Source organism: Staurois parvus, unplaced genomic scaffold, assembly GCF_062004578.1.
Source record: "Staurois parvus isolate SC_StPar_1 unplaced genomic scaffold, SC_StPar_1.0 ptg000096l, whole genome shotgun sequence".
NCBI lineage: Eukaryota > Metazoa > Chordata > Amphibia > Anura > Ranidae > Staurois > Staurois parvus.
Genome location: NW_028317892.1, coordinates 18,443,615 through 18,470,002, shown reverse-complemented (window position 1 = coordinate 18,470,002; position 26,388 = coordinate 18,443,615). Strand labels below are relative to the sequence as shown.

At 39.6% G+C, this 26,388-nt stretch overlaps 1 protein-coding gene across 1 annotated transcript in view; it reads right to left on the bottom strand.

The window, feature by feature from the left end:
• LOC149468030 (coronin-2A-like) overlaps window positions 1-26,388 on the bottom strand; it is a 239,225-nt gene that overhangs the window by 34,133 nt on the left and 178,704 nt on the right. The window contains exons 3-6 of the mRNA XM_089670955.1: window positions 25,140-25,256; window positions 21,168-21,317; window positions 17,418-17,597; window positions 7,348-7,464 (exon numbers count right to left, since the gene is read on the bottom strand). Of these exons, the coding sequence (XP_089527081.1) occupies window positions 7,348-7,464; window positions 17,418-17,597; window positions 21,168-21,317; window positions 25,140-25,256 (564 nt within the window). The remainder of the gene's footprint in view (window positions 1-7,347; window positions 7,465-17,417; window positions 17,598-21,167; window positions 21,318-25,139; window positions 25,257-26,388) is intronic.

The window sequence follows — 26,388 nt, the reverse complement described above, 5'->3', positions numbered from 1 at the left end:
TTTAGTACTCACCTGAGCCCCCTCTCGATTCAGCAATGTGCACTGGAGCCTTGGTTGTCCTGGGTCTCTCTCTACTCATTGGCTGAGACACAGCAGCAGGAGCGATTGGCTCCTACTGCTGTCTGTCACAGCCAGTGAGCCAATGACGGTTGGGTCAGGGCCAAGCTGCAGCTATTTGTGTCCTATGGACACATAGAGCATGCACCAGTACCCACATAGCAAGCAGCTTGCTATTGGGGGTACTGGTCAAGGAGGAGGACGTAGGAGCTCCGGCAGGGGACCTGAGAAGATTGGAGCTGCTCTGTGCAAAACTATAGCACAGCAGGTAAGTATAACATTAAAACAAAAACAAAACACAAAACTTTAATCTCACTTTCAATCATAATTTCTACCCTATATTAATTTTCTGCTATTTCCTTCAAAGGGTGTCACTGTAGATTTGTATGAAGGAAGAAATATTTGGGGCTCATTTATACAGTTTTATTGCGATTCTAGCACATTTTTTCCATATGCAAGTTTATATGAAAGCAACTTAAACTGATTGCAAATGTTTTATTTAAAATAACAAATATGTCATACTTACCAGCTCTGTGCAATGGTTTTGCACAGAGCAGGCCCAATCCTCCTCTTCCTCTTCCAATGCTCCTTGCTGCTTTCCCCTACTGACTGCCCCATAGCAAGCTGCTTATTATAGGGACACTCGTGTGGGCTCGATTTCGAGAAGCGCTGTGTACAAACACTTTAAAGCAGCTCAACGTGACTCAAAAGTTGCTTATTGCAACTGACAAGCAGCTGAATGCAAATCCTTCAGCATCTGAAAATCAAAGCAACTAACCCAGGTAAAAAGAACTCAGAAGAATTTGAAAGCAGACATCATTTGATTCTCCTCTGAGTCTGAAGATTGTCTGCACAAGCCCTATGTGTGACTAATGCGGTTTGTCAGCACCTGCCTTTACTACACAAGGCACAGCTGAAAATAAGTGCTTGTGTTACAAGAAACACTGGAAAGGAAACCGTCTGTCTGTTATTTCACAAATGACCTGAGGCAGGACCTCAAAGTCTGAGGAGAGATATGGTATAGTACTGATAGCACAAAGCACCTAGAGCTGGTGGTCTTTAAAGAGTATGTAAAGTCAAAATAGCAAACACATATGAGATATATCTCTGCAATATACGCACTTCCCCATGTTTTATCCTTTTAAAGACCCTGCAAGTACAAAACAATACTTTGATCTGTCAGAAGTGCATCCATTTCTTACTTTTCTATTGTGGGCTAACAACACAAAGCATTTTTGTGGACTGAGTGGTGTCAGCCCTGTCCGCTGTCTTTCGCTAAACTACTTAACCACTCCCACTGTGTTCTTATCCACAGCATAGGGAGTAACTGACTTGTAGTCTAAAATAAGAAAAGCGAGAGCTAAAGATGTCTGAGACAACACAGCCAGAGAAGCACCAAATTTCTGAAAAGATTAACAGGTATTTCTAGAAACAGAGACCAAAATGCTTTCAAGCATATTTAACAGACTAAGAGAGGGCAAATAAGTGAAGGCTTTACATTCTTAGGGCTTATATACACTAGAACTTGATTGGGGGCAGGTCCCTGCTTTATTTGATTTCCAAAGAATAACAGAAAAATGGATTCACATCTTCATAGCCATGTACAAAACTCAGTTACACATTGGTGCCATTATTTAAAAACTGTAGTAAATGCCGTGAACATCCTCAATTAGTGGAAGCAATCTAAGAGTAGACCAGGTTTGCTCTATAGCACTTTATTGATATGTACTCTAGTAAAAACGTAAACAAACAATACTGTAACCTAAGACTTGTACATTTAATTTGGATCTTAAAGCTGAACTCCAGGCACAAAAACTTTTCATTTGAATGTATTCCTCAAGAGCCACTAATGATATGTCTACTTTATGTGAATCAAATGCTTTTCAAAAGTCAGCTATTAAAGTGTTACTAAATTCAGGACACTGCATTTACTATATCTGGTTTCCCACAGTACACAGTATTTTAGTAAATATAAACTGCTAAAAACCCTTTTCTCATTAGCAGCTACAGCAGTCTTGTGACTTCTATCAGTGTCCAGCAGAGCACTGGTTAAAGCTTGTAGGAGGAGTTTTCTTTTTGCTCTAGGAGGATGCAACTTCTCCACGTTATCCCTGACCTGTCTGGTGTTTCCTTGGCCTTAATGATGCTGTTTGTTCAGTAATGTTCTCTAACAAACTTCTGAGGGCTTCACAAAACAGCTGTATTTATACTGAGATTAAATTACACACAGGTGGACTCTATTTACTAATTAGGTGACTTCTGAAGGCAATTGGTTCCACTCGATTTTAGTCAGGGGTATTAGGGGTAATGACTCAGGGGGCTGAATACAAATGCACGCCACACTTTTCAGATATTTATTTGTAAAACATTTTGAAAACCATATATCATTTTCCTTCCACTTCACAATTATTTGCCACTTTGTGTTGGTCTATCACAAAAAATCCCAATAAAATAGATTTACACTTTTGGCTGTGACAAAATGTAGAAAATTTCAAGGGGTATGAATACTTTTTCAATGCACTGTACATATTTGAAATTAAATCTTTATTATTTTTGGCAATAACATGGTGTGGGTGGATTTCTGTCAGACACAGGCTGTGTCCTGCCCCTTCAGCCTGTGTCTTAGAGGCAAGTGAAGCCTTCACCAATCAAGATGTAATATCCCACCCCCATTGTGTTTAGCTGGTTAGTGGGCATGGAGGAGGAAGGAAGGAATGAGCTGTCATTTACTACTGTGTAAACACTCACATGTGTGACTCTGTAATCAGAGATGTGATAGGGAGGAAATGCTCAGCATGGAAACTCAATGAAAACTGAGCATGTGCTGTAGCTGCCAACACTTGTCTGAAAAAATCCCAACTGCTTTGGGGGCATGGACAGGAGGGAGAGATAAAGAACAGCAGGATCAACCAGGTTTTAGCAGAATACAGAAAACAAATTCTATAGTGAAATAGTGAGTATGAACAGCATGTAATACAACATTTATTGATAGGCTCTGTCATGGTCTTGGTACATAAAATTATGTTATAATTAGAGTTATATAATTAGAGTTATATAAAATATACACCCCAGTGAAACATTTATAGCAGAATTGTTTTTCCCAAGACAGAAAAGGTCTCCTGAACAATAGCCATTTAAGCAGAAGATGCTAAAGTATGCTGACTAAATAATGGCCCACATAAAAATAACAAGAAGACTTTGACCGCAAACACTTAAGTTGACCAAGTTCAAACATTCAAGTCTCAAAACTGTTAAATTGAGTAGGAAACACTCAAGGCTAAGTACAAGCAGTTCATCTCAGCAACATATAATGCCTTGTTCACACTAATGCAGTATGCATTTTGTCCATTTTGCATCGCGGTTTGCATTTTGTTATTCTTGTTTTTCATGCATTTTGATAGGTAGGTTAAAAATGTGAAATGTGTAAAAAACGCATAACAAGCATGTCAATGCGTTTTCTGCAGCATGTCTATTGAAGATACTGAACCAAAAATGTGTCCCATAGGAAACTATGTTAAATGGACTGTTGTGCGTTTCTGCAAAAAAGCATTAAACAAAAAAAGCATTGGTGTGAACCAGGCCTAACTATTTACTGAAAGGCCAGACTAGAGTTTTTCTCAATCAGCTACAAAGACAATAGTTCCTTCAGAATGAAGAGGGACAAACTGCTTCCTTTTTCTTGACATATCCAAAGGATATGGTCATATCAAGTTATTAATCACCCATCAGTCAGTTTCTAATAACAAACAGAGGCCTCTGTGACCAAGCCCCAATGGGCGGGGTGAAGAACATCGGAGGACATGGCTGGAGTAGCGGCTGAGGCCATCTACAACACGCCACCATTTTCTGACTTCGGCGATCGGTTTTGAGTGGCGTCCACTCCTTCATATACTGCATTCATTTCTGGAACAAACTGAGATGCTGCCCCCCCTTCTCTCTGCTGGCGGGGTGACTTTTACCTGCATTCAGCCTTGAGCGGCACCACAAGTCTCCCATATAATATACTACTCTGGTCCCAGTGTGTTATGAAAAAAAATTGTAAAAATAAAATAAAAGTAAATAATGAAAAATGAAAACATTTAAAAAAAAATTACTACTTGTTTTTGTACTTTCACCAGTCAGTGCCCCTGGTCACTGCCACACCAATTATATGATGAGGCTGTACTGCACTGGTGACAGTATTTATAAAAAGAATGTGAACATTTTTTTTTAAATTTCTTCATTTTCCATAAAATTATGACAAAAAAACTACAACTTCATAAAACTCGCCATGCCTCTTACTAAATACCTTGGACTGTTTACTTTCCAAAAAGGGGTAATTTGGGGGATATCTGTACTGTTCTGATATTTTTGTGCCTCAAAAAATTAGATTGGCCGTCAGTACTTCAGGAATGATCGATTCTCAGATAAATAGTTTGTGGACTGATTTGGGTTATTTTGACCAAAAAAAAATGTAGCTGAACACATCTTGGCCTAAACTTATGAAAAACAATTATTTATTTGCAAAATTTTATAACAGAAACGAAGAAAATATTTTTTTTCATTAATTTAACCAAAAACTACAGTGGGGATTAAATACCACCAAAAGCTCTAGTTGTGTGAACAAACTGATAAAAATGTAGTTTGGGTACTGCGTTGCACGACCGCACAATTGTCAAAGTGGGAAAGTGCTGAAAGCTGAAAATTGGCCTGGGCAGGTAGGGGATAAACGAGCCCTGTATTGAAGTGGTTAATAACGATCTATCCCAACCTTAAGACCAATGCACTAGGTACTTTATAAAGAAAGATGTCTGTTATAGCAACTTTAATATGGTATATATTTCTTTATCGTGACACAAATTACATTTTAAATAAGTTTGCTCTTTGCAGGGAAGTCGGATCCTCATTCATGAGACATGACTATCCTCTAATGGCCAAGTAAATAAACTAAAGAAAAAAAAATTTCAATCTGATTTTCCAATCAAAAGACAGGCAAAATTTATGCAGGCCATAGACGGGTCGTTTATTCGCCGAATCTTTGTCCGCACGAAAAATCGGCTGATATTCACGCCGTTAGTGGGGCAATGCCATCAGCCATTTTTTGCGGATCTGCTCATTTCTTTTTATCGGTCATGCTGGAAAATCCACAAAAAACATCCATTTTTCGTAGACATTGGTGGCAGCATCGGTGACAGCAACGACCGATTTTTCGTTTATCGGCCGAATGGCCCGGCTATGGCCAGCCTAAGTTTCACCGGATTTTGTAGGCAATGGACCCAAACAGTATTAAAACAGAGAGGACACTCGAAAAGGAGGAGGAGTATCTCCTGCTTACACCTGAGAGACGTGACTATTGCTACTCTCCAGAAAACAATATGCTGATTCCTTGGCCATGTGAGACGCAGCCACCATCTTAACCAATCATACTCCAGAATGCCATCTCTGGGAGGTGGTGAGATCTTTCCTAAAGTATCATTACAAACTCTTCTTTATTCCCAATACCACTAGAAAATTATAACTAGTGTTTTCATGGTAGCCTGTGGCTAGGTATTGTGCATGGTGAATTCATTTGCTAAATTTTCCTGAATCTTTATATATATCTATTTTGAATTCCTGAAATTGATCTGCGTATGGTGAAATTGGGTGCTAAATCATTGTGGAGTAGAGGGATGTCATTGTCGGTAGAAACTAGAAGTTTTTTTCTCCTATTATGCTGCAAGCCTATCGTATTTAAGGACACATTTAAAGTGTATTTCATTTATTGTCATTTCTATCAGTAGTCTCCTCCCTTCCTTCAGCTGCGGAAGGTGGGAAATTGTGCTCTGAAAAGTAAATAGGGCATTTTGCTACCCTTTGGTTAATCACTGTTTAAACACATTTATGGCTACATGCTTTTCTTGTGTTTGCATTTGAAATTTGAACTTAATTACATTTAATTGTTGTTCTTTCCTTTGATCATCTGAACTACAAATCACCAGTCAGTTAGTTTACTGTATAATGTGCCATTGCCACGAAACGCGTTAGGGATAAGGACACCTCTCACACCATTGATTATCCACTTGTTTCATGCATCTGACTGTCGGCCATCTTTTTGGATTCTATGCATCAGCTTTTTGGACATTACCATGTAAGTGTATTACTTACTTTTTACCTTTGAATTAAATACTACACTATCAAGATTTCTTTCTTTTGGGTCTTATTGCTGAGCCCCTGAGATGATCTCCTGATAAGAAAGTACACCAATCCTGGCGATAGAGGATATAAAGTGATTTCGAGTTACTGTAAAGAGGCGCACTCCCCCTGGTGGTAGGAGACGGCAAGAGTGGTGCACTGGTGTTCCTGAGGGCTTCACGCTGAGGACCATCTGGCTGTGACCAGGAGTAGGTCATTATACTCCAATGCGCATGTACTTGCGCTATCTGGTTAGTGCATTATACAGTCATTCCCCTATCACGGAAGTCACGGATTTTTTTGGATACATCACAGAACTTATGATTTTAACATCACCATCACTATATGCACCTTGATTAGTCGGATAGATCTTCATTACTTATCTGATTACTGTTTACAACAATTTAAGAATGTGGAATCTGGTGCATGTTGAAATATGAACATTTTAATCTGCTATTCATGTTAATTCCCTGTATTATACACTCAAGCGCTGCAATTTTTTGTATTTGAGTTTACTGTATATATATATATATATATATATATATATATATATATATTCTTCTATATAAATTATCTTTATTTATTATTCAAATTTGTAGATATTTGTATATCTGGTAACATATCACATTAGCTCAAAGAGCTCAGTAGAGTTATATTGTGGTGGTATATTTTATTAAGGTGTCGGAATTATTTAATATTGTTCATTAAGTTGTTTTGCTATAACGGTTGAATGCAATCTGTCGTAGTTATAAACATACGTCACGCACCGCCCCATATATTCATAATTCATATTGCTTGTCACTATTACATTAATTACTACCACTACACAAAATTCTAATAGTTTTTATGATGTGGATTTAATGACACTTTAATATTAAATTCGAAGTAAAGTAAACAGTGGGGAGCCTTGACTTGGCCCTTGGTAATTCTAAGTCAACACTGCTTCCTATAAACAGATCAACGGGATAATTTGGTGAAGCAATACATGCTTGTGTGCGAGTGAGTTTATAATAACACAAATACACCAAAAAGAATATACGCAATGCAGTCCATTCCAATAACTTTCTAAAAGGCTGCTTCATTGACCAAACTACTTCCGGATGACAGTATTATCTCTACATAGTAGTATATGTTACATACTTCATCCCAAAGGGCCACTTGTCTATTGTTCCATCGAGATGCTCCAGTAGATATAATTTTTCTCATGTTTCCTAGAAACAAAACTTTACTGGCTCTATGAGTTTTGCCATCCGATTCCTGTAACAACAAAATTAATATTTTTAAAGAGATATGAAAAATAATAAAGCATCTTTAAATGAAAGCTGTTTAAGCTCCTAAACACAGTTACAAATACCATAATCTGTTATTGAGTTTTAAAAAGTATGGCATCACGTTATTAGCTTAAAGAATAAATGTGCTTTGGGTTTACAACGTGTTATATTCTTTCCTTCCCTACATTGGTAAACTCTGTGATGTTACACTGAATGACATTATAATCCTTGGCAGGCATATGAGCTAGTGCAGTACCACAAAAGCCGTGAGCCGCTGCAAGATAAAATGGCTGCATACACCACAGCCCTGCATTGAATGTGATGACACCAAGGGGTCACCCACAGGCCGGAGCTGTGGGGAGAGTGCTGGAGCAGGGAATCAGGGTAAGTAATACAGCCTCTTCCTCTACCCCCTAGAAATAACAAGCACTTAACCCATGCATTTTGGGAGAACTCCACTGTATTGGAATTTGTTTTTGTTCCAGCCCAGGGTTCAGCTTTAATGTTAATCTAAATTAGAATTTCACAACACGACCAAGCTGACCAGAGTTATGGAAACCCAGCCCACTCGGAAATAAAAAATGACTGCTTCAACACTAGATTGTATACTAGCTCTTACAAATCAAAACTAAAAATAAGAGTGAAACAGGTACCTGTAAAGGAAAAAAAAAAGACAGGACTGTGATAGGATTTTTTAAATAGGCTATATGGCAGTGGCAGCAAAAAGGGTGCTCCAGCATCCCAAGCAGATGTGCTCCAGATTCATCATATTACTGACAGAAAGCGGACTGGTGCACTACAGTTATGTCTGAAAAGCCAAATCATTATGCTGGCCTTTTTCCAGGTCAAAGTTCTTCATTGTAGCTTCACAGTTATGTCTGAAAAGCCAAATTACTATGTTGCCCTTTTTCCAGGTCTTTGTAGCTTCAGTCCCTCTTATAGGACCTGGCGGAGACCCTTGGCCTGTCTCCGCAAGCACAGAATCACACAAATCCCTATGCAAGCAGCAGGTTTCTTCTACCCTATGAGAAAAGGAGAGACATGGAGTATGCAGGGAATCATGGCATTTGGCATATGCACAGACATGCTAAGGGTCTCTGCCACTTTCTATAGACCGTCAGCGTATATGCACATGTATATGTGGGATATGTTGGGACATCAATTTGGATACATCATCCTTGTATATACGGGGATGCAGAAATTGAAAACGAAAATTTTTTTTTTAAAATAAAAGTCCAATTATTTAAGAGAGAGGGGATATGAGTCAAAGGTCAGAAAGTCTTGTTCATGGGTGAAGGTCTGCTATTAAGTAATAATAAAGTTATTGCCAAAAAAACAGGCCTATAGCAGAAATACTGTATAAATATAAATTAACCTCTGCAAGAACATACTTAAAATATCAGTGCCTCCCAGCCATGGGGGATCACAGGAGGCATGACAAGCTTGACTTTCTGAGAAAAATGTATGCTTTGATCTCTGAATCTGTTGACACTCATGCTTATGTACACTGACCTAAAATGGATAGATTATGCCTCAATACTGACTTGATTTCTATGTCCATTTTTCTGTTTCGGCTTTAGAATATCAAGAAGGCCTGTTACTGCATTGACTAGACTACAGTATGTAATCTTTGTGTACAAGAATTTATTCAGACAGCCACACTTAATCATGACTTGAAGTCATGATGCAGTGCTAGAACAGAGTGAAATACGTTGACCTCATCTCCTCACAGTTTTTGGTTGCTGTATCATGTTGCTTCTTATATATAGAATTTTATATATAGAATAAAGATGGACTTTATTTGAAGTGTGGCCCTCTGGATCTCTTCTTGTACACATTGCTCAACATAACGCACTAGGCTTGCACCTGAGTGGGAAGTGTGTTGAATCTCTGTAGCAGTCCAACCTGGAGAAGCATTATACTGTTATGCCCCACTTTTGGTATCAGTGGGAGGAATAGTGCTGTTTATAAATAGAATGAACAGAGCACCCAGAGATGGATAAAGGCAAGCAGCGGGCCACAGTTTGGAGAACACTGGCATAGACGATCATGTCTATAAAAGAAAAAGTGGCGCAGCTCCCACTGTGTAACAGTTACGTCCCATCTCCTCTGCTTGCCTAATACTAGCAATCAGCATTATTACATCACCGATCTTGTCTCCAAATATCACCCAAACGGTACTCTCAGCTCCTCGCACAACCTCCTGCTCTCTAGCTTGTCTCCTCCTCCCATGCTCATCTCCAGGACTCCTCCAGAGCTTCCCCCATCCTCTGGAATTCTCTACCCCAATTTATAAGACTATCGCCTACTCTGCTCACTTTTAGGCGATCTCTAAAAACCTCTCTCTTCAGGGAAACCTGCTGTCAGCTAATAATGGAATCTTCTACTCTTCCTACCAGTCCATCCCCCACAGTTACTACCTTTTGTACCACTAGCCCCTCCCTCCTAGATTGTAAGCTCCGAGGATCAGGACCCTCCTATCCCTCTTGTATTGAACTGTATTGTTGCTGTATTGTCTCCCGTTATATTGTAAAGCGCTGAGCAAACTGTTGGCGCTATATAAATCCTGTATAATAATAATAATAATGTAACAAAAGACGTGCATACAGATGCAACGTTTTTAAGTGTGCCAAGCCTTATTCTGCATATAACATTGTTGAAGGTGGCAAGCCCTATAAAGCACATTAGTTGCTCTTCCGTTGCAATAAAAAAGTAGTTAAAATGCTGTTTGGTTATATTAAGTGATTTCAGCAGAAAATTTTTATGAAAATGTAATACTGTATTACTAATCACAACAAGATGTTTACATGTTTTAGATATATTTTTATTGCTGTTATATGTATCCCTATAATCTCTGGTAGATCCATACCTTTGTGAGTTATTTTAGTGTAATTTACAATTATAATGGGCTGCCAAGAAAATAATAATTTGCATGACATGAAAATTCTACTGGAGTACAATAAGTGCAGCTGGTGGAAGATATTAAGAAGCTAGTGGTGGGAGATATTATGCCCCTTCAAAAGAATAGCCACAGAAAACTTGTCATTTTTAAAAGGCAACACTGGTGTGTAAATATTTCATTACTGCTGATTATGAAACCCACATATAACTGATAATAAACTGTGTTCCATGAGGTACACAGAAAGGTGTTTCGATATGGTGTACGTTTACCAAGCAGCGATAAATGACAGCTGCTATGTTCTCTAGCATTCTCACAGGAGACAGCTCTCCTCTGATTGCCTGTTTATGAAGCAGTGTAGATCGCTTCCCCTGATGAGAAAAGAGGCAATCTACAAAACGCTCTGAACACTGGAAAACGGCTAGCGAGATTACAGTAACAAGAGATCAGTAAAACACACAACTGTCATTTTACTAAGCAGTGGTAAATTAACGCTGCTGAGGTGGTGGCTCTCAGTACACACACAAAAAATGTATATATATATATACACACACACACACACACACACACACACACACACACGCATATATATATATATATATATATATATATATATATATATATATATATATATATACAGTCAGGTCCATAAATATTGGGACATCGACACAATTCTAACATTTTTGGCTCTATACACCACTACAATGGATTTGAAATGAAACGAACAAGATGTGCTTTAACTGCAGACTGTCAGCTTTAATTTGAGTGTATTTACATCCAAATCAGGTGAACGGTGTAGAAATTACAACAGTTTGCATATGTGCCTCCCACTTGTTAAGGGACCAAAAGTAATGGGACAATTGGCCTCTCAGCTGTTCATGGCCGAGGTGTGTGTTATTCCCTCATTATCCCAATTACAATGAGCAGATTAAAGGTCCAGAGGTCATTTCAAGTGTGCTATTTGCATTTGGAATCTGTTGCTGTCAACTCTCAAGATGAGATCCAAAGAACTGTCACTATCAGTGAAGCAAGCCATCATTAGGCTGAAAAAACAAAACAAACCCATCAGAGAGATAGCAAAAACATTAGGTGTGGCCAAAACAACTGTTTGGAACATTCTTAAAAAGAAGGAACGCACCAGTGAGCTCAGCAACACCAAAAGACCCGGAAGACCACGGAAAACAACTGTGGTGGATGACCGAAGAATTCTTTCCCTGGTGAAGAAAACACCCTTCACAACAGTTGGCCAGATCAAGAACACTCTCCAGGAGGTAGGTGTATGTGTGTCAAAGTCACCAATCAAGAGAAGACTTCACCAGAGTGAATACAGAGGGTTCACCACAAGATGTAAACCATTGGTGAGCCTCAAAAACAGGAACGCCAGATTAGAGTTTGCCCATCGACATCTAAAAAAGCCTTCACAGTTCTGGAACAACATCCTATGGACAGATGAGACCAAGATCAACTTGTACCAGAATGATGGGAAGAGAAGAGTATGGAGAAGGAAAGGAACTGCTCATGATCCGTCGCATACCACCTCATCAGTGAAGCATGGTGGTGGTAGTGTCATGGTGTGGGCATGTATGGCTGCCAATGGAACTGGTTGTCTTGTATTTATTGATGATGTGACTGCTGACAAAAGCAGCAGGATGAATTCTGAAGTGTTTTGGGCAATATTATCTGCTCATATTCAGCCAAATGCTTCAGAACTCATTGGACGCCGCTTCACAGTGCAGATGGACAATGACCCAAAGCATACTGCAAAAGCAACCAAAGAGTTTTTTAAGGGAAAGAAGTGAAATGTTATGCAATGGCCAAGTCAATCACCTGACCTGAATCCGATTGAGCATGCATTTCACTTGCTGAAGACAAAACTGAAGGGAAAATGCCCCAAGAACAAGCAGGAACTGAAGACAGTTGCAGTAGAGGCCTGGCAGAGCATCACCAGGGATGAAACCCAACGTCTGGTGATGTCTATGCGTTCCAGACTTCAGGCTGTAATTGACTGCAAAGGATTTGCAACCAAGTATTAAAAAGTGAAAGTTTGATTTATGATTATTATTATGTCCCATTACTTTTCGTCCCTTAACAAGTGGGAGGCACATATGCAAACTGTTGTAATTCCTACACCGTTCACCTGATTTGGATGTAAATACCCTCAAATTAAAGCTGACAGTCTGCAGTTAAAGCACATCTTGTTCGTTTCATTTCAAATCCATTGCGGTGGTGTATAGAGCCAAAAATGTTAGAATTGTGTCCATGTCCCAATATTTATGGACCTGACTGTATATATACATACATACATACATACATACACTCAGGTCCGTATATATTTGGACACAGGCACAGTTTTAGTTGTTTTCGGGTATTTACCGAAACATATTCAAGCTATAGTTATATAATGGCTATGGGCTGAAAGTGCACACTCAGGTTTAATTTGAGGGTATGTACATCCAAATTGGAGGAAGGGTTTAGGAATTACAGCTCTTAAGAGTAGCCACCCCCCCTTTTTCAAGGGACCAAAAGCAATTGGACAAATGAATATAATTATAAATAAAATATTTACCAAAGACTGGGTTTCCTCCTTTCTGATGCTTTGCCAATCTCTAACTGCAGCTGTCTTCAGTTGTTCTTTGTTTGAGGGTCTTTCTGCCTTTAGTTTTGTCTTCAGCAAGTGAAATGCATGCTCAATTGGGTTGAGATCAGGTGATTGACATGGCCATTGCAGAATATTCCACTTCTTCTCCTTCAAAAGCTCCTGGGTTGCTTTTGCAGTGTGTTTTGGATTATTGTCCATCTGTACTATGAAGTGCCGTCCAATCAACTTTGCTGCATTTGGCAGAATCTGGGCTGACAGTATTTCACTGAACACTGCAGAATTCATCCGGCTGCTTCTGTCTTCTGTCACATCATCAATAAACACCAATGACCCAGTGCCACTGGAAGCCATGCATGCCTATGCCATCACACTGCCTCCACCATGTTTTACAGATGACATTGTGTGCTTTGAATCATGAGCAGTTCCAAGCCTTCTCCACATTTTTTTCTTCCTGTCATTCTGGTACAGATTAATCTTAGTTTCATCCGTCCAAAGAATGCTTTTCCAGAACTGGTCTGGCTTTTTTAGATGTTTTTTTGGCAAAGTCTAATCTGGCTTTTCTATTTTTCAGGTTTATGAATGGTTTACACCTTGTGGTGAACCCTCTGTATCTCTGTATTTGCTCTCGTGAAGTCTTCTCTTGATTGTAGACTTTGACAATGATACGCTCACCTCCTGGTGAGTGTCCTTCACTTGTCTGGATGCTGTGAATGGGGTTTTCTTTACCATAGAGAGGATCCTGCGATCATCCACCACTGTTGTCTTCCTTGGACGTCCATGCCTTTTTATGTTGCTGAGCTCACCAGTGTGTTCTTCTTTCCTCAGAATGTACCAAACTGTTGATTTGGCCACTCCTAATGTTACTGCTATCTCTCTGATGGATTTGTTTAGTTTTTGAAGCCTTACAATGGCCTGTTTCACTTGCATGGACAGCTCCTTTGAAAGCATGATGTAGGTTCACAGAAATAGATTCCAAATGCAAATACCACACTTAGAATCAACTCCAGACCTTTTACCTGCTTTATTGATGAAGAAATGACGAAGAAATAGTCCACACCTGGCCAAGAAACAGCTTTTGATTTAATTGTCCAATTACATTTGGTCCCTTGAAAAAGGGGAATAGCTACTCTTAAGAGCTGTAATTCCCAAACCCTTCCTCCAATTTGGTTGCACATATCCTCAAATTAAACCTGAGAGTGTGCACTTTCAGCCCATATCCATTATATAACTATAGCTTCAATATGTTTTGGTAAATACCTGAAAAAAACTAAAATTGTGCCTGTGTCGAAATATATATGGACCTAAATGTATAAATATATATACATACAGTTGCAAGAAAAAGTATGTGAACCCCTTGGGATTACGTGGAGTTTTGCATGAATTGGGCATAAAATGTGCTCTGAACGTCATCTAAGTCACAACAATAGAAGAACACAGTCTGCTGAACATAATACTACACAAACATTAGATGTTGCCATGGTTTAATTGCACATAAGATGTAAACATTCACAGTGCAGGGAGGAAAAGGTATGTGAGGCCCTAGCTTAATGACTTCTCCCAGAGCTAATTGGAGCCAGGAGTGAGCCAACCTTGACTCCAATCAGTGTGATGATATTGGATGTGTTGCTGACAGCTGTCCTGCCCTTAAAAAACACACACCTGTTTTGGGTTTACTGGTTTCAAGAAGCACTGTCTGATGTGAACCATGCCTCGCAGAAAAGAGCTCTCAGAAGACCTACGATCAAGAATTGTTGACTTGCATGAAGCTGGAAACGGTTACAAAAGTATCTCCAAAAGCCTTGATGTTCATGTGTCCACGGTAAGACAGACTGTCTACAAATGGAGAAAGTTTAGCACTGTTGCTACTCTCCCTAGGCGTGGTCGTCCTGTAAAAATGACTGCAAGAGCACAGCGCAGAATGCTGCATGAGGTAAAGAAGAATCCCAGAGTGTCAGCTAAAGACCTACAGAAATCTCTGGCACATGCTAACATTTTTGTTGACACATCTACAATAAGGAAAACATTAAACAAGAATGGAGTACATGGGAGGACACCACGGAGGAAGCCATTTCTGTCCAAAAAGAATATTGCAGCACGTTTGAAGTTTGCAAAAGAGCACCTGGATGTTCCACAGCACTACTGGCAAAATATACTGTGGACAGATGAAACCAAGATTGAGTTGTTTGGGAAAAACACACAACACTATGTGTGGAGAAAAAAAGGCACAGCACACCAACATCAAAACTTCATCCCCACTGTAAAACATGGCAGAGGAAGCATCATAGTTTGGGGCTGCTTTGCTGCCTCAGGGCCTGGACAGATTGTTGTCATTGATGGGAAAATGAATGCCAGAGTTTATCAAGACATTTTGCAGGAAAACGTACGACCATCTGTCCACCAACTAAAGCTCCGCAGAGGATGGGTGATGCAACAGGACAATGACCCAAAGCATACAAGTAATTCAACAAAACAATGGCTGCAACAGCACAGAATACGCCTTCTGGAGTGGCCCAGTCAGAGTCCTGACCTCAAACCGATTGAAATGCTGTGGCATGACCTTAAGAGAGCGATTCACACCAGACATCCCAAGAATATTGCTACACTGAAGCAGTTTTGTGAAGAGGAGTGGTACAAAATTACTCCAGATCGTTGTGCAGGTCTGATCTGCAACTACAGGAAACGTTTGGTTGAGGTTATTGCTGCCAAAGGAGGGTCAACCAGTTATTAAGTCCAAAGGTTCACATACTTTTTCCTCCCTGCACTGTGAATGTTTACATGTTATGTGCAATTAAACCATGGCAACATCTAATGTTTGTATAGTATTATGTTCAGCAGACTGTGTTCTTCTATTGTTGTGACTTAGATGACGTTCAGAGCACATTTTATGCCCAATTCATGCAAAACTCCACGTAATCCCAAGGGGATATACACAGTGAAGGAAATGAGTATTTGATCCCCTGCTGATTTTGAATGTTTGCCCACTCATAAAGAAATAATCAGTCTAAAAATTGAATGGCAGGTGTATTGTATCACTGAGAGATAGAATAGCAACAAAAAATTCATAGGAAATGCATATCTAACAATTATGCACTGATTTGTATGTTCATGAGGGAAATAAGTATTTGATCCCCTATCATTCAGCAGGATTTCTGGCTACCAGGTGACAAGCTGAGATTAGAAGCAGTCTCTTAAAGGGAGTGCTGCTAATCTCATTTTGTTACCTGTAAAAAACACACCTGTCCACAGGAGCAATCAAACAATCAGATTCCAAACTATCCACCATGGCAAAGACCAAAGAGCTGTACAAGGATGTCAGGGACAAGATTGTAGACCTACACAAGGCTGGACTGGGCTACAAAACTATCGCCAAGCAGCTTGGTGAGAAGGTGACAACAGTTGGTGCAATCATTCGCAAATGGAAGAAACACAAAACAACTGTCAGTCTCCCTAGGTCTGCACCATGCAAGATCTCACCTCGTGGAGTGTCAATGATCATGAGAACAGTGAGGAATCATCCCAGAACTACACGTGAGGATCTTGTCAATGATCTCCAGGCAGCTGGGACCATAGTCACCAAGAAAACAATTGGTAACACACTACGCTGACAAGGATTGAAATCCTGCAGTGCCCGCATGGTCCCTCTGCTCAAGAAAGCACATGTCCAGGCCCTTCTGAAGTTTGCCACTGAACATCTGAATGATGCAGAGGAGGACTGGTTGAAAGTGTTGTTGTCAAATGAGACCAAAATCAAGCTCTTTGGCATCAACTCGCCATGTTTGGAGGAGGAGGAATGCAGCCTATGAACCCAAGAACACCATCCCAACTGTGAAACATGGTGGTGGAAACATTCTGCTTTGGGGGTGTTTTTCTGGTAAGGGGACAGGACAACTGCACCGCATCAAAGATGATGGACGGGGCAATGTACCGTCAAATCTTGGGTGAGAATCTTCTTCCCTCAGCCAGGGCATTAAAACTGGGTCATGGATGGGTGTTCCAGCATGACAATGACCCAAAAGAATTTTCACACAGATCGCCAGTGAGGGGCTGACATCGCTCCTTCATAAACTGGCCGTTTCTGTGTCTGTCGATTGCAGAATCCCTGTGTGCAGAGAAGATCAGCAGAGAACATGTTCTCTGCTGATCTTCTCTGTTTCATAAACCACTAATGTACTGAAATCAGCAGCGAAACTCAGGATCGCTGCTGATCTCAGTTTCATAAACGGACACCTATGGAGTGTGTTTATACATTTTTTCACAGAGCTTTCATCTAATATTTTCACTTTTTTTCTAATGTGTCAATCAGTGTGAATCTCAAGTTAAAATATTTATAAATAGACCCCCTCGGTTTTTGTGATGGATAGTGGAATGTGACTACTATAATGAGCCAAACACAGATGCTGCCACCATTACATTTAAAGCAAATGACTGAGCGTATACAAACCTGTAATACCCGCCCATTATGGGGATCAATTATTCTAATTTTTCTGTCTTTGCAAGAAGTTGCAAAAAGACTTCCATTTGTGTTGAAAGACATGGAAAGAATTACATCTTTATGACATTCTATTGTCCTGACCGGACTGTGAATTACTGGGTCATCACTGTCGAGGTTCCATATCATGATCTGTAAAAGGAAATATATTTAATATGAACAAGACATAATGTATAATAATACAAATAACGTACTTTAATTTTATAGCTACAGTTGTGTTCAAAATAATAGCAGTGTGTTGAAAAAAGTGAATTAAGCTCAAAATCCTTCTAATAGCTTTATTTCCATACACACAAATGCATTGGGAACACTACACATTCTATTCCAAATCAAAACATGAAGAAAAATATATCAAATTTGTGTTGTTCCTCTAAAAAAACTTGAAGAAAAGTGAATATTAGACTGTTCAAAAAAAATAGCAGTGTTTGTATTCTTTACAAACTCAAACATTCACTATATAAACTGAAAAATGTTTGAAGATTTTGCTTTCCTTTGAATCACTTAATTAATATTTAGTTGTATAAGCACTGTTTCTGAGAACTGCTGTACATCTGTGTTGCATGGAGTCAACCAACTTCTGGCACCTGTGAACAGGTATTCCAGCCCAGGATGATTGGACTACATTCCACAGTTCTTCTCTATTTCTTGGTTTTGCCTCAGAAACTGCATTTTTGATGTCACCCCACAAGTTTTCTATTGGATTAAGATCCGGGGATTGGGCTGGTCACTCCATAACGTCAATCTTGTTGGTCTGGAACCAAGATGTTGCATGTTTACTGGTGTGTTTGGGGTCATTGTCTTGTTGGAACACCCATTTCAAGGGCATTTCCTCTTCAGCATAAGGCAGTATGACCTCTTCAAGTATTCTGATGTATTTAAACCAATCCATGATCCCTGGTATGCGATAAATAGGCCCAACACAGTAGTATGAGAAACATCCCCATATCATGATGCTTGCGCAACCATGCTTCACTGTCTTCACAGTGTACTGTGGCTTGAATTCAGTGTTTGGGGGTCGTCTGACAAACTGTCTCCGGCCACTAGACCCAAAAAGAACAATCTTACTTTCATCAGTCCACAAAATGTTGCGCCATTTCTCTTTAGGCCAGTCAATGTGCTCTTTGGCAAATTGAAACCTCTTCAGCACACGTCTTTTTTTCAACAGTGGGACTTTGCGGGGGCTTCTTGCAGATAGCTTGGCTTCACATAGGCGTCTTCTAATTGTAACAGTACTCACAGGTAACTTTAGACCTTCTTTGATCTTCCTGGAGCTGACTGTTGGCGGAGTCCTTGCCATTTTGGCTATTCTTCTATCCATTCGAATGGTAGTTTTTCACTTTCTTCCACGTCTTTCAGGTTTTGGTTGCCATTTTAAAGCATTTGCGATCATTTTAGCTGAGCAGCCTATCATTTTCTGCACTTCTTTATATGTTTTCCCCTCTCCAATCAACTTTTTAATCAAGGTACGCTGTTCTTCTGAATAATGTCTGGAACGACCCATTTTCCTCAGAATTTCAGAGAGAAATGCACTGTAACCAGCATGTACAACATTTGCTGCCTTCCTTCCTTAAATAAGGGCAATAATTGCCACCTGTTTTTCAAAGAATGAATAACCTCACTAATAGAACTCCACACTGCTATTATTTTGAACATGCCCCTTTCAATTAGTGATTAAATTACACAGAATCAGCAGCATGCATGTCATGACTGTTGGGTCTGTTGGATTTCTATTACTCTACTACACCTTCTAGTAAATTATTTGCCATGTAGAAATATCATTTCTACCAAAAACAGCGACTGATCAGGTTAGTGATGTCTGACTGCTATTATTTTGAACACAACTGTACATAGTTTAACCCCTTCACGGCGAGTGTACGCAAATATGCAGCCTCTCGGTGACTGGGCCTTGCCAGCAAGCGGACGTATATTTGCGTACCCTTTGTAAACAAACATGTGCTGAAAGTGCGTGCCCCCAGCAAATGTGTCAGCGTTCCACGGAAAGGTCCCGATCTCTCCTTGCGAAAAATAAAAAGCGCACAGGTGATCAAATACCACCAAAAGGAAGCTCTATTTGTGTGAAAAAAAGGACGTAAATTTCATTTGGGTGCAGCATTGCATGACCGTGCAATTATCAGTTGAATTAGTGCAGCGGCGAGTAGCAAAAAGAGGCCTGGTCATTAAGGGGGGTAAATCCTCAGGATGGCAAGTGGTTAAAGCAGATGTAAGGGAATTTTATTTATATTAAAATAAAAAAGAAGTTATATTTGCCTACTCTGTGCAGTGGTTTTGCACAGAGCAGCCCTGAACCTTCTCTTCTGTGGTCCCCCACCGGCACTATTGGCTCTTACTCTTCTCATTGTACTAACATAGGAAGAAGCTTCTTATGGAAGGGCAAATCTGCAGGCTAACTCCCGAGCTGGGCTGTGTGCATTCACAGGCACACACAGCGTGTCTGAAGCCCCCCACTCCTTCTCTTCATAGGATTTGATTAACCACAGCAAGAGCCAATGGCTCCTAATGCTATCACTACAGCTTGTGAGGAGAGGAACACAGACAAGTGCCGCTACAGACAAGCACAGCATCGGATCGAGATAGAACCTAGGTAAGTCTAAATGGCTGTGAGGGAACGATACAGCTTGTGTGACATTTTCTTACCTCAATGCAGGGTATGCATGAAGTAAAAAAATATCTAGTCTTTAGAACCGCTTTAATTTTCATATTTTTATATGCCAGCTTTGTTTTTATTTAGGTTACAGCATTTTATAGCTTTTGTAGCTTTAAAAATACAGTTCTAAAAGCATTAATTATGCACATGCCTAACATTTAGAACAAACTGGCAGTAAATGACAGCACCAAAATAAGTACTAGGTATGTTTAGCTACTTTGAAAAAAAAAAAAACTACTACAAAACGTATGCACGTGACCAGTCAGAACCACTCTGATCTGTTCCAGCGTCCCTAGGGAATGAAGAAAAAGAACAAACCCCAGGACTGCTGCACCAGTTTGCATGGATGGAAAAATTTAATCACCCACAGAGGCAAATGCAGCGGGGTCCAGGGAGGTAGGGAGGGTGTAGGGTGTTAGTTTGCCTTTTAATTTATTTCTGAAAAAGTGAACTAACACTTTAAAGTGTTGCTAACCCATGATCCTGCATTCACTATATCCGTTCTCCCACAGTACACAGAACATGGAAATGTAATTATTTTAGCAAATATAACTTTTATAGTATTTTAGAAAATACAGCCGCTAAATAACTTTTCTCATCAGCAGTGCACAGCGGTCTGGTGACTTCTATCAGCGTCCAGTTGAGCACTGATTAAAGCTTGTAGGAGGAGTTTTCATTCTCCCCTGATTGTCCTATGAGGCTGCAGAACCCCTGACCCTCTGTCTGGACAGTGCTGATTGGCCCTGTGCTGATCACATGCACCCTCCCAAGAAAAAAAAAAACCTCTATCAATACACACCAAACTGAGCATGTGCAGCTTGCCCCCAGGGCTTTGTTCTATCAGGAGATGGATTGGGGACAGTAGAAAAAGGGGAGGACTAGAGAAGAGAGGATCAAAAATCCTTTTTACACAATGCGGAGGATTAACCCCTTAGGTTCCATAACAAGAATGATTTACTGCCTATACAGACTGATTTTACTGTTTTGGGTGTAGTAACACTGTAACATTAAGGCAAATACAACATAAAGATTCTTACCTTATAATCATATGCAGTACTAAAAATAATATTGCTTGCTGTGGGATGCCATTCAATAAGGCCAACTCTCCTGGAATGACCCAAAAGCTCTTTCTTGGCATTAGTTATATTCTTGGTTGAGTAAGGCTTTGGAATGTCCCAAATTTTTACCTAAAGAAAGAACAGAAAATAAGCAGGTTTTACACCATTTTCATTAATAGTAAAATTAAACACTTCCATCAAGTAACAAAGTTAGGGGAAATATTCTCCAACCAGCAATAAAATTTTACTTTTGTCTAACAATTAGAAGATTTTGGAGTTTCTCCCTTCAATATACAGAGCCAGAAAATACAATTTAGTTTTACTTTCATAATAAAAAAAAAAATTAGGAGATATCCATTAACATTTACCACCAAATTAAAGCACAGTCACATTAAACACGTCAAATTTGTAAAATTGGGCTTGGGCGTTAAGATTTGTTTTGACCTTTGTAATGCTGGGGTAAACTGTTCACGTGCTAACAGAAATTCTAGTAGTTGAGCAGAGACCGGCTAAATTTCAATTAGCATGCAGCCTCCCCTGTTCATCTAATCAACCTCTGTTAAAGGGAAATGTTCTGATGATCAGCAGCTGCAGTCATTGATCAATGTATTCTGACAGTGTTAAGTGCTGTTGTCAGAATACAATGCCCTGGTGGAAAGGGGTAACTCCATCTACCTTGTTTTCTGGATGGAAGAATCTTCTGACTAGCTGGACAAAAAACTGTGTATGGTCAGCTTTGAACAAAAAAAAACCCTGGTCACGCAAACCTGTAATTGGTGATCATGAGGCTTCAGTCTGTTAAAAGACCTTTTAGATTCAGTAGTGCGGAGACAGTGAAGAGACAGTCTGTGTGGCCGTTTTGCTAAGTCTTTCTGAAAAATTATCCCATAACAAAACACATCAACATTTAAACAGAGCCATGACCATTCTTTGAGAATAGTGAGAGGCACATCACTTGAAAAAGGGTATATTCGGTATGTACTGAACTGTCTTTGCAGTAATTATAAACTAAGGAAAAGTGCTAGGCACCTTTCACCTTCCGTTTTTCAGGTGGACCCAATTGGATCACACACTGCCCTCAATGGAGCGGTGGATGTAAACAGACATTGTCTATTTACAGCCGCCTGCATCCAATCTGATCAGGTCTGCTAAAAACAGATGGATGGGGATCCATTTACCATCTGTCTAGTGCAGGTGTAGGCAACCTGCGTCTCTCTAGCTGTTGTTCCAACTACATTTCCCATGAGACATTGCAAAATAGACAGTTATAGCTATGACTTGCAGAGGCATGATGGAACTTGTAGTCCTGCAACAGCTGGAGAGCCGCAGGTTGCCTACCCCTGGTCTAATGGATCAGGTCAGATTACATTCAGATGTAAACAAGCAGGTGGTCTGTGTATGTCTGACTGCCTATACAGAACAGCATTCTGTGTCAGTGTTTGCTCTGCATAAGCGGAGCGGACATGGACCTGTCACGTGCTTGCTCAGCGGGGAGCAGTTGATAGATCAGGCTGAGCAGGCAGATGCACTAGTAGAGTCCACCCGTGTGAAAAGGGCCTAACACCCGGGTCACATCGTGTACGACTTGGCATGTGATTTGCATGCCATGCGACTTGCAAATCGTATGCCAAGTCGCACCCTATTGTCCGCAATTACAGCGGTCAAATCGGTGCAGCTCTGACTTTGTCAGAGCAGCTCTGATTTCTAAAGTAGTACATGTACTACTTTTTGTGCGATTTGCATAGGCATCTTTGTCAGATGTCTTGCAAATCGCACCTGAAATCAGCATCTCACCTGACGTTGAAATCGTCGCACAATTCCAAAGTCAGGCTTGATGTAACCGGGGGGGTTAGTGTTGAATACAGCATCCATATTCTAGCCTTAATATATACACCAAATCATTACTGTAATTTTTACACACACAAGGTAATATTATGAAGTCACTAAAATCTCATTTAAGTTTAACATTTTAATGTAATTTTTTTTTATTTACAGTATGTACCTGCAGCTTTTATTATAATAGCTGGTGATCTGGAAGGTCCTTGATCAGGCACTTTCTGCTATATAGTGACAGCTGTACCTGTTTACTAATTGTGTTCCTGCATTGTTACCCTGTCACAGAGCCTTTCAATGGAGAATATAAGTGGCCACTTTAACACACAGTATACAGAAATGGTCAAATGTTGTCATGAGGAGACCCGCCTTTAGAAATGGCATGAAACAGTTTCTGGAGAGTATTTATTTAGTCAGGGATAGGTTGCAGAAAGATATTATAGTGCAAAGTGTAATTTTACAGTTTTCTATGAGAGTGCAGATTTATGTATCTGTTGTTAGGTTTACAAATATGAATAAACATTACTGTCCCAGACATAATCACCAGGTCAGAAATGGAGAAGAATTCTCCAAAAGGGATATAGACAAGTCTGTCCTCTTACTGACTGTTTTGGAGTATCCTAAATCCCTCTCCTATTTCAAGGTACTAAGCAAAGAATTCTAAAAAGACTCCCCTAGACTGAGCCTTTATTGTAGGTGTAACTGCTTGTGAATTGCAGCCTCTGTATTAGTAAGGGAGACCTTGGCACATTCTAAGCTGCCCCTCTGGGGGTGAGTTCTAGATATGCTTCTGAGATCCTTCAGAGTCGATTGACAGGTGCAGTTCACCTCTTTCTGACTTGCTGCAAGCCACTTCTTGCATTCTTAGTCCTCATGCACACTGGACATAGTTACATAGTCTAGCTGAAAAAAGACAAAAGTCCATCCATTTCAACCATTATAAAAAAAAAAGTTATAATCCTATACCCACAGTGGATCCAGAGGAAGCCAAAAAAACCCAGCAAAGCATGATCCAATTTGCTCCTGCAGGGAAAAAAAATTCCTTCCTGATCCCCCCCGAGAGGCAATCGGATATTTCCTGGATCAACTTTACCTATAAATGTTAGATGTTGGACATTTTTACAGCTGCTGTTTTTGGCTTTTGATGTTTTTTTCTTACAGTCTATGTGTGCATGGACACAGACTGTAATCAACGTTTTTTTGTCAGGGACGTTTTTGTCTGGAAAAAAACCCAGGACTAGTGGGTTTCTAGAGGAGTTTTTTAGCTGTACAATTGCTCTAACGCTGAAAAACGTGGCAAAACGCTGCAAACCGGTGTATTTGGACTTTTTTTTTTACAAAAAAAAAAATTTGTTTTTTGGTAAAAAAACGCTGAAAAATGCTGAAAACCGCAAACGTGGAAAAACACAGCTAAACACTAAAAAACACAGCTAAATGCTAATGCAAAAATGCTTAAAAAAGCTGGAAAACTTCACGTTTTTAACATGACTTTACAAAGCTAACGTTACCAGTATTATCAAAACGCCCAGTGTGCATGGAGCATTAGAGGCATGCACAAAGAGATTAGCAGTTCTGAAACAAACCACAAGCCCAGCAACACTAGTCCTAAGGGGATCTCCTCATTTTGGAAAAATTTCCTTTGACTTTCAGTTGTGTCTCTAGGACAGTAAGTGAAAGCAAAAGTCTCCAATAGAACACAGACCGCTTAAAAACAAATACAAAAATAAAAGAAAATATGAAAATGACTTTAATCATTCCCTAATCTATAGAAAACAGCATAATAGACACACTTTAAGTATTATTATATATTTCATATACTGTATTACAGTATCATTTATGACAATACAAAGTAAGATGTATGTCAACTTTAGAACTTAGTAACTTGAATACTTTCTGCAATTTACTCTTTCTTACTCTTACAGTACATTGAAGTGTTTTTCTTAAGCAACAAACTATTATGAAATCACTATAGGTGTATTTCATGTAAAAATCAAACTGCTTTTGAGGTTTTCCATATCTATGATTTACATGTGGTTTAAAATGAAAAATGTATGTATGAATTCTAACCTACTATAACTATATTAACAACCATTCAGGCATAATATCTTATTGACTTACAGATGAATCCTCAGAGCAGGAAGCAATTACGTAGTCATCAAAAGGGTGCCACTTGATGTCCAGCACATTCCCTCTGTGACCACAAACTTTGGGATAATGAGGATCAAGTTTTCCTGACTGCAATCAAAAACATTATTCAGAATTAGCTCATGTCACTTTTGTATGTTAGTTATTTATAGACTAAACAGTACCTTTGTAAGACTTGGCTTAATTTGCACCGCCAAACAAAACTTTTATTTTGATAGATTGGGTAGGGGTTAGACCAGTCTCTCTCAACATTTTTAACACCAAGGAACCCTTAAAATAATAATTACTATATCTACAGCTCACGGCACATTAGTGTGATGGTCACTTGAAAGAATGCATCTTACACTTGGATAGCTAGAAAAATCATTGTTAGTGATCAATTATCTAAGAGGTAGTAATTGGCCATTGCTCAATGAACCCTAGGGTTCAACTGAACCTGGGTTGGGTTTTTACTGCTGTTTGTGTTCCCTTTGGAGAGATCTGCCCCTCCATTTTTACCGCTGTCGAGAAAGAAAAATGCAAAATCTAACATTTTAGAGTTTTGCCAGAACAAAAGGTAAAGATAAATCTTACAATGGGGACACTTGTTCTGAGGACAAGTGTCTAAGAGGGGAATTCCTTTCACTTTGGAAATCCACTATTTCTATTGGGTCTCTGGGACAGGAAGTGAAAGAAAATTTAATCAATGGTACACAGATATCAAACCATATAACCTGGAACCTGGCAGGGGTTTAACCCTTCCCTACTCTATCCAAAAGTTAAAAAAAAAAAAAAAATTATATATATATATATATTATTTATGCACCCTGTGGTATTTCAGACCACTCCCCGTTGATAGCTAAGGTAAAGGCCAGACTGACTTCCACTCTTAAGCGCACCCCCGGAAGATGAAAGCGTTCTGGCTTCAATTAATTACTACTCACGACCGTATAGAATCTTGTAACATTGAGATTGGGATAATGCCCTTGAAGTCAATAAATTGGTTAGTTGGGATGCATTCAAATGTTTTTTAAGGGATCTGTTTGTATCGGAAATACCGGCTATTAAGAACAGCAGTAAGTTTCAGGAATACCATTTGTCTCAACTGGTACAGAGATTGGAGAGTAAATACATTGCATATCCATCTGACACTGCTAAAGAGGAATGACTATCTGCACAGGATGCTCTGACTCGTTTGGCATCCTCCTCAGCTGAGAAAATATGATTCTTTAGGAAGCAGCCC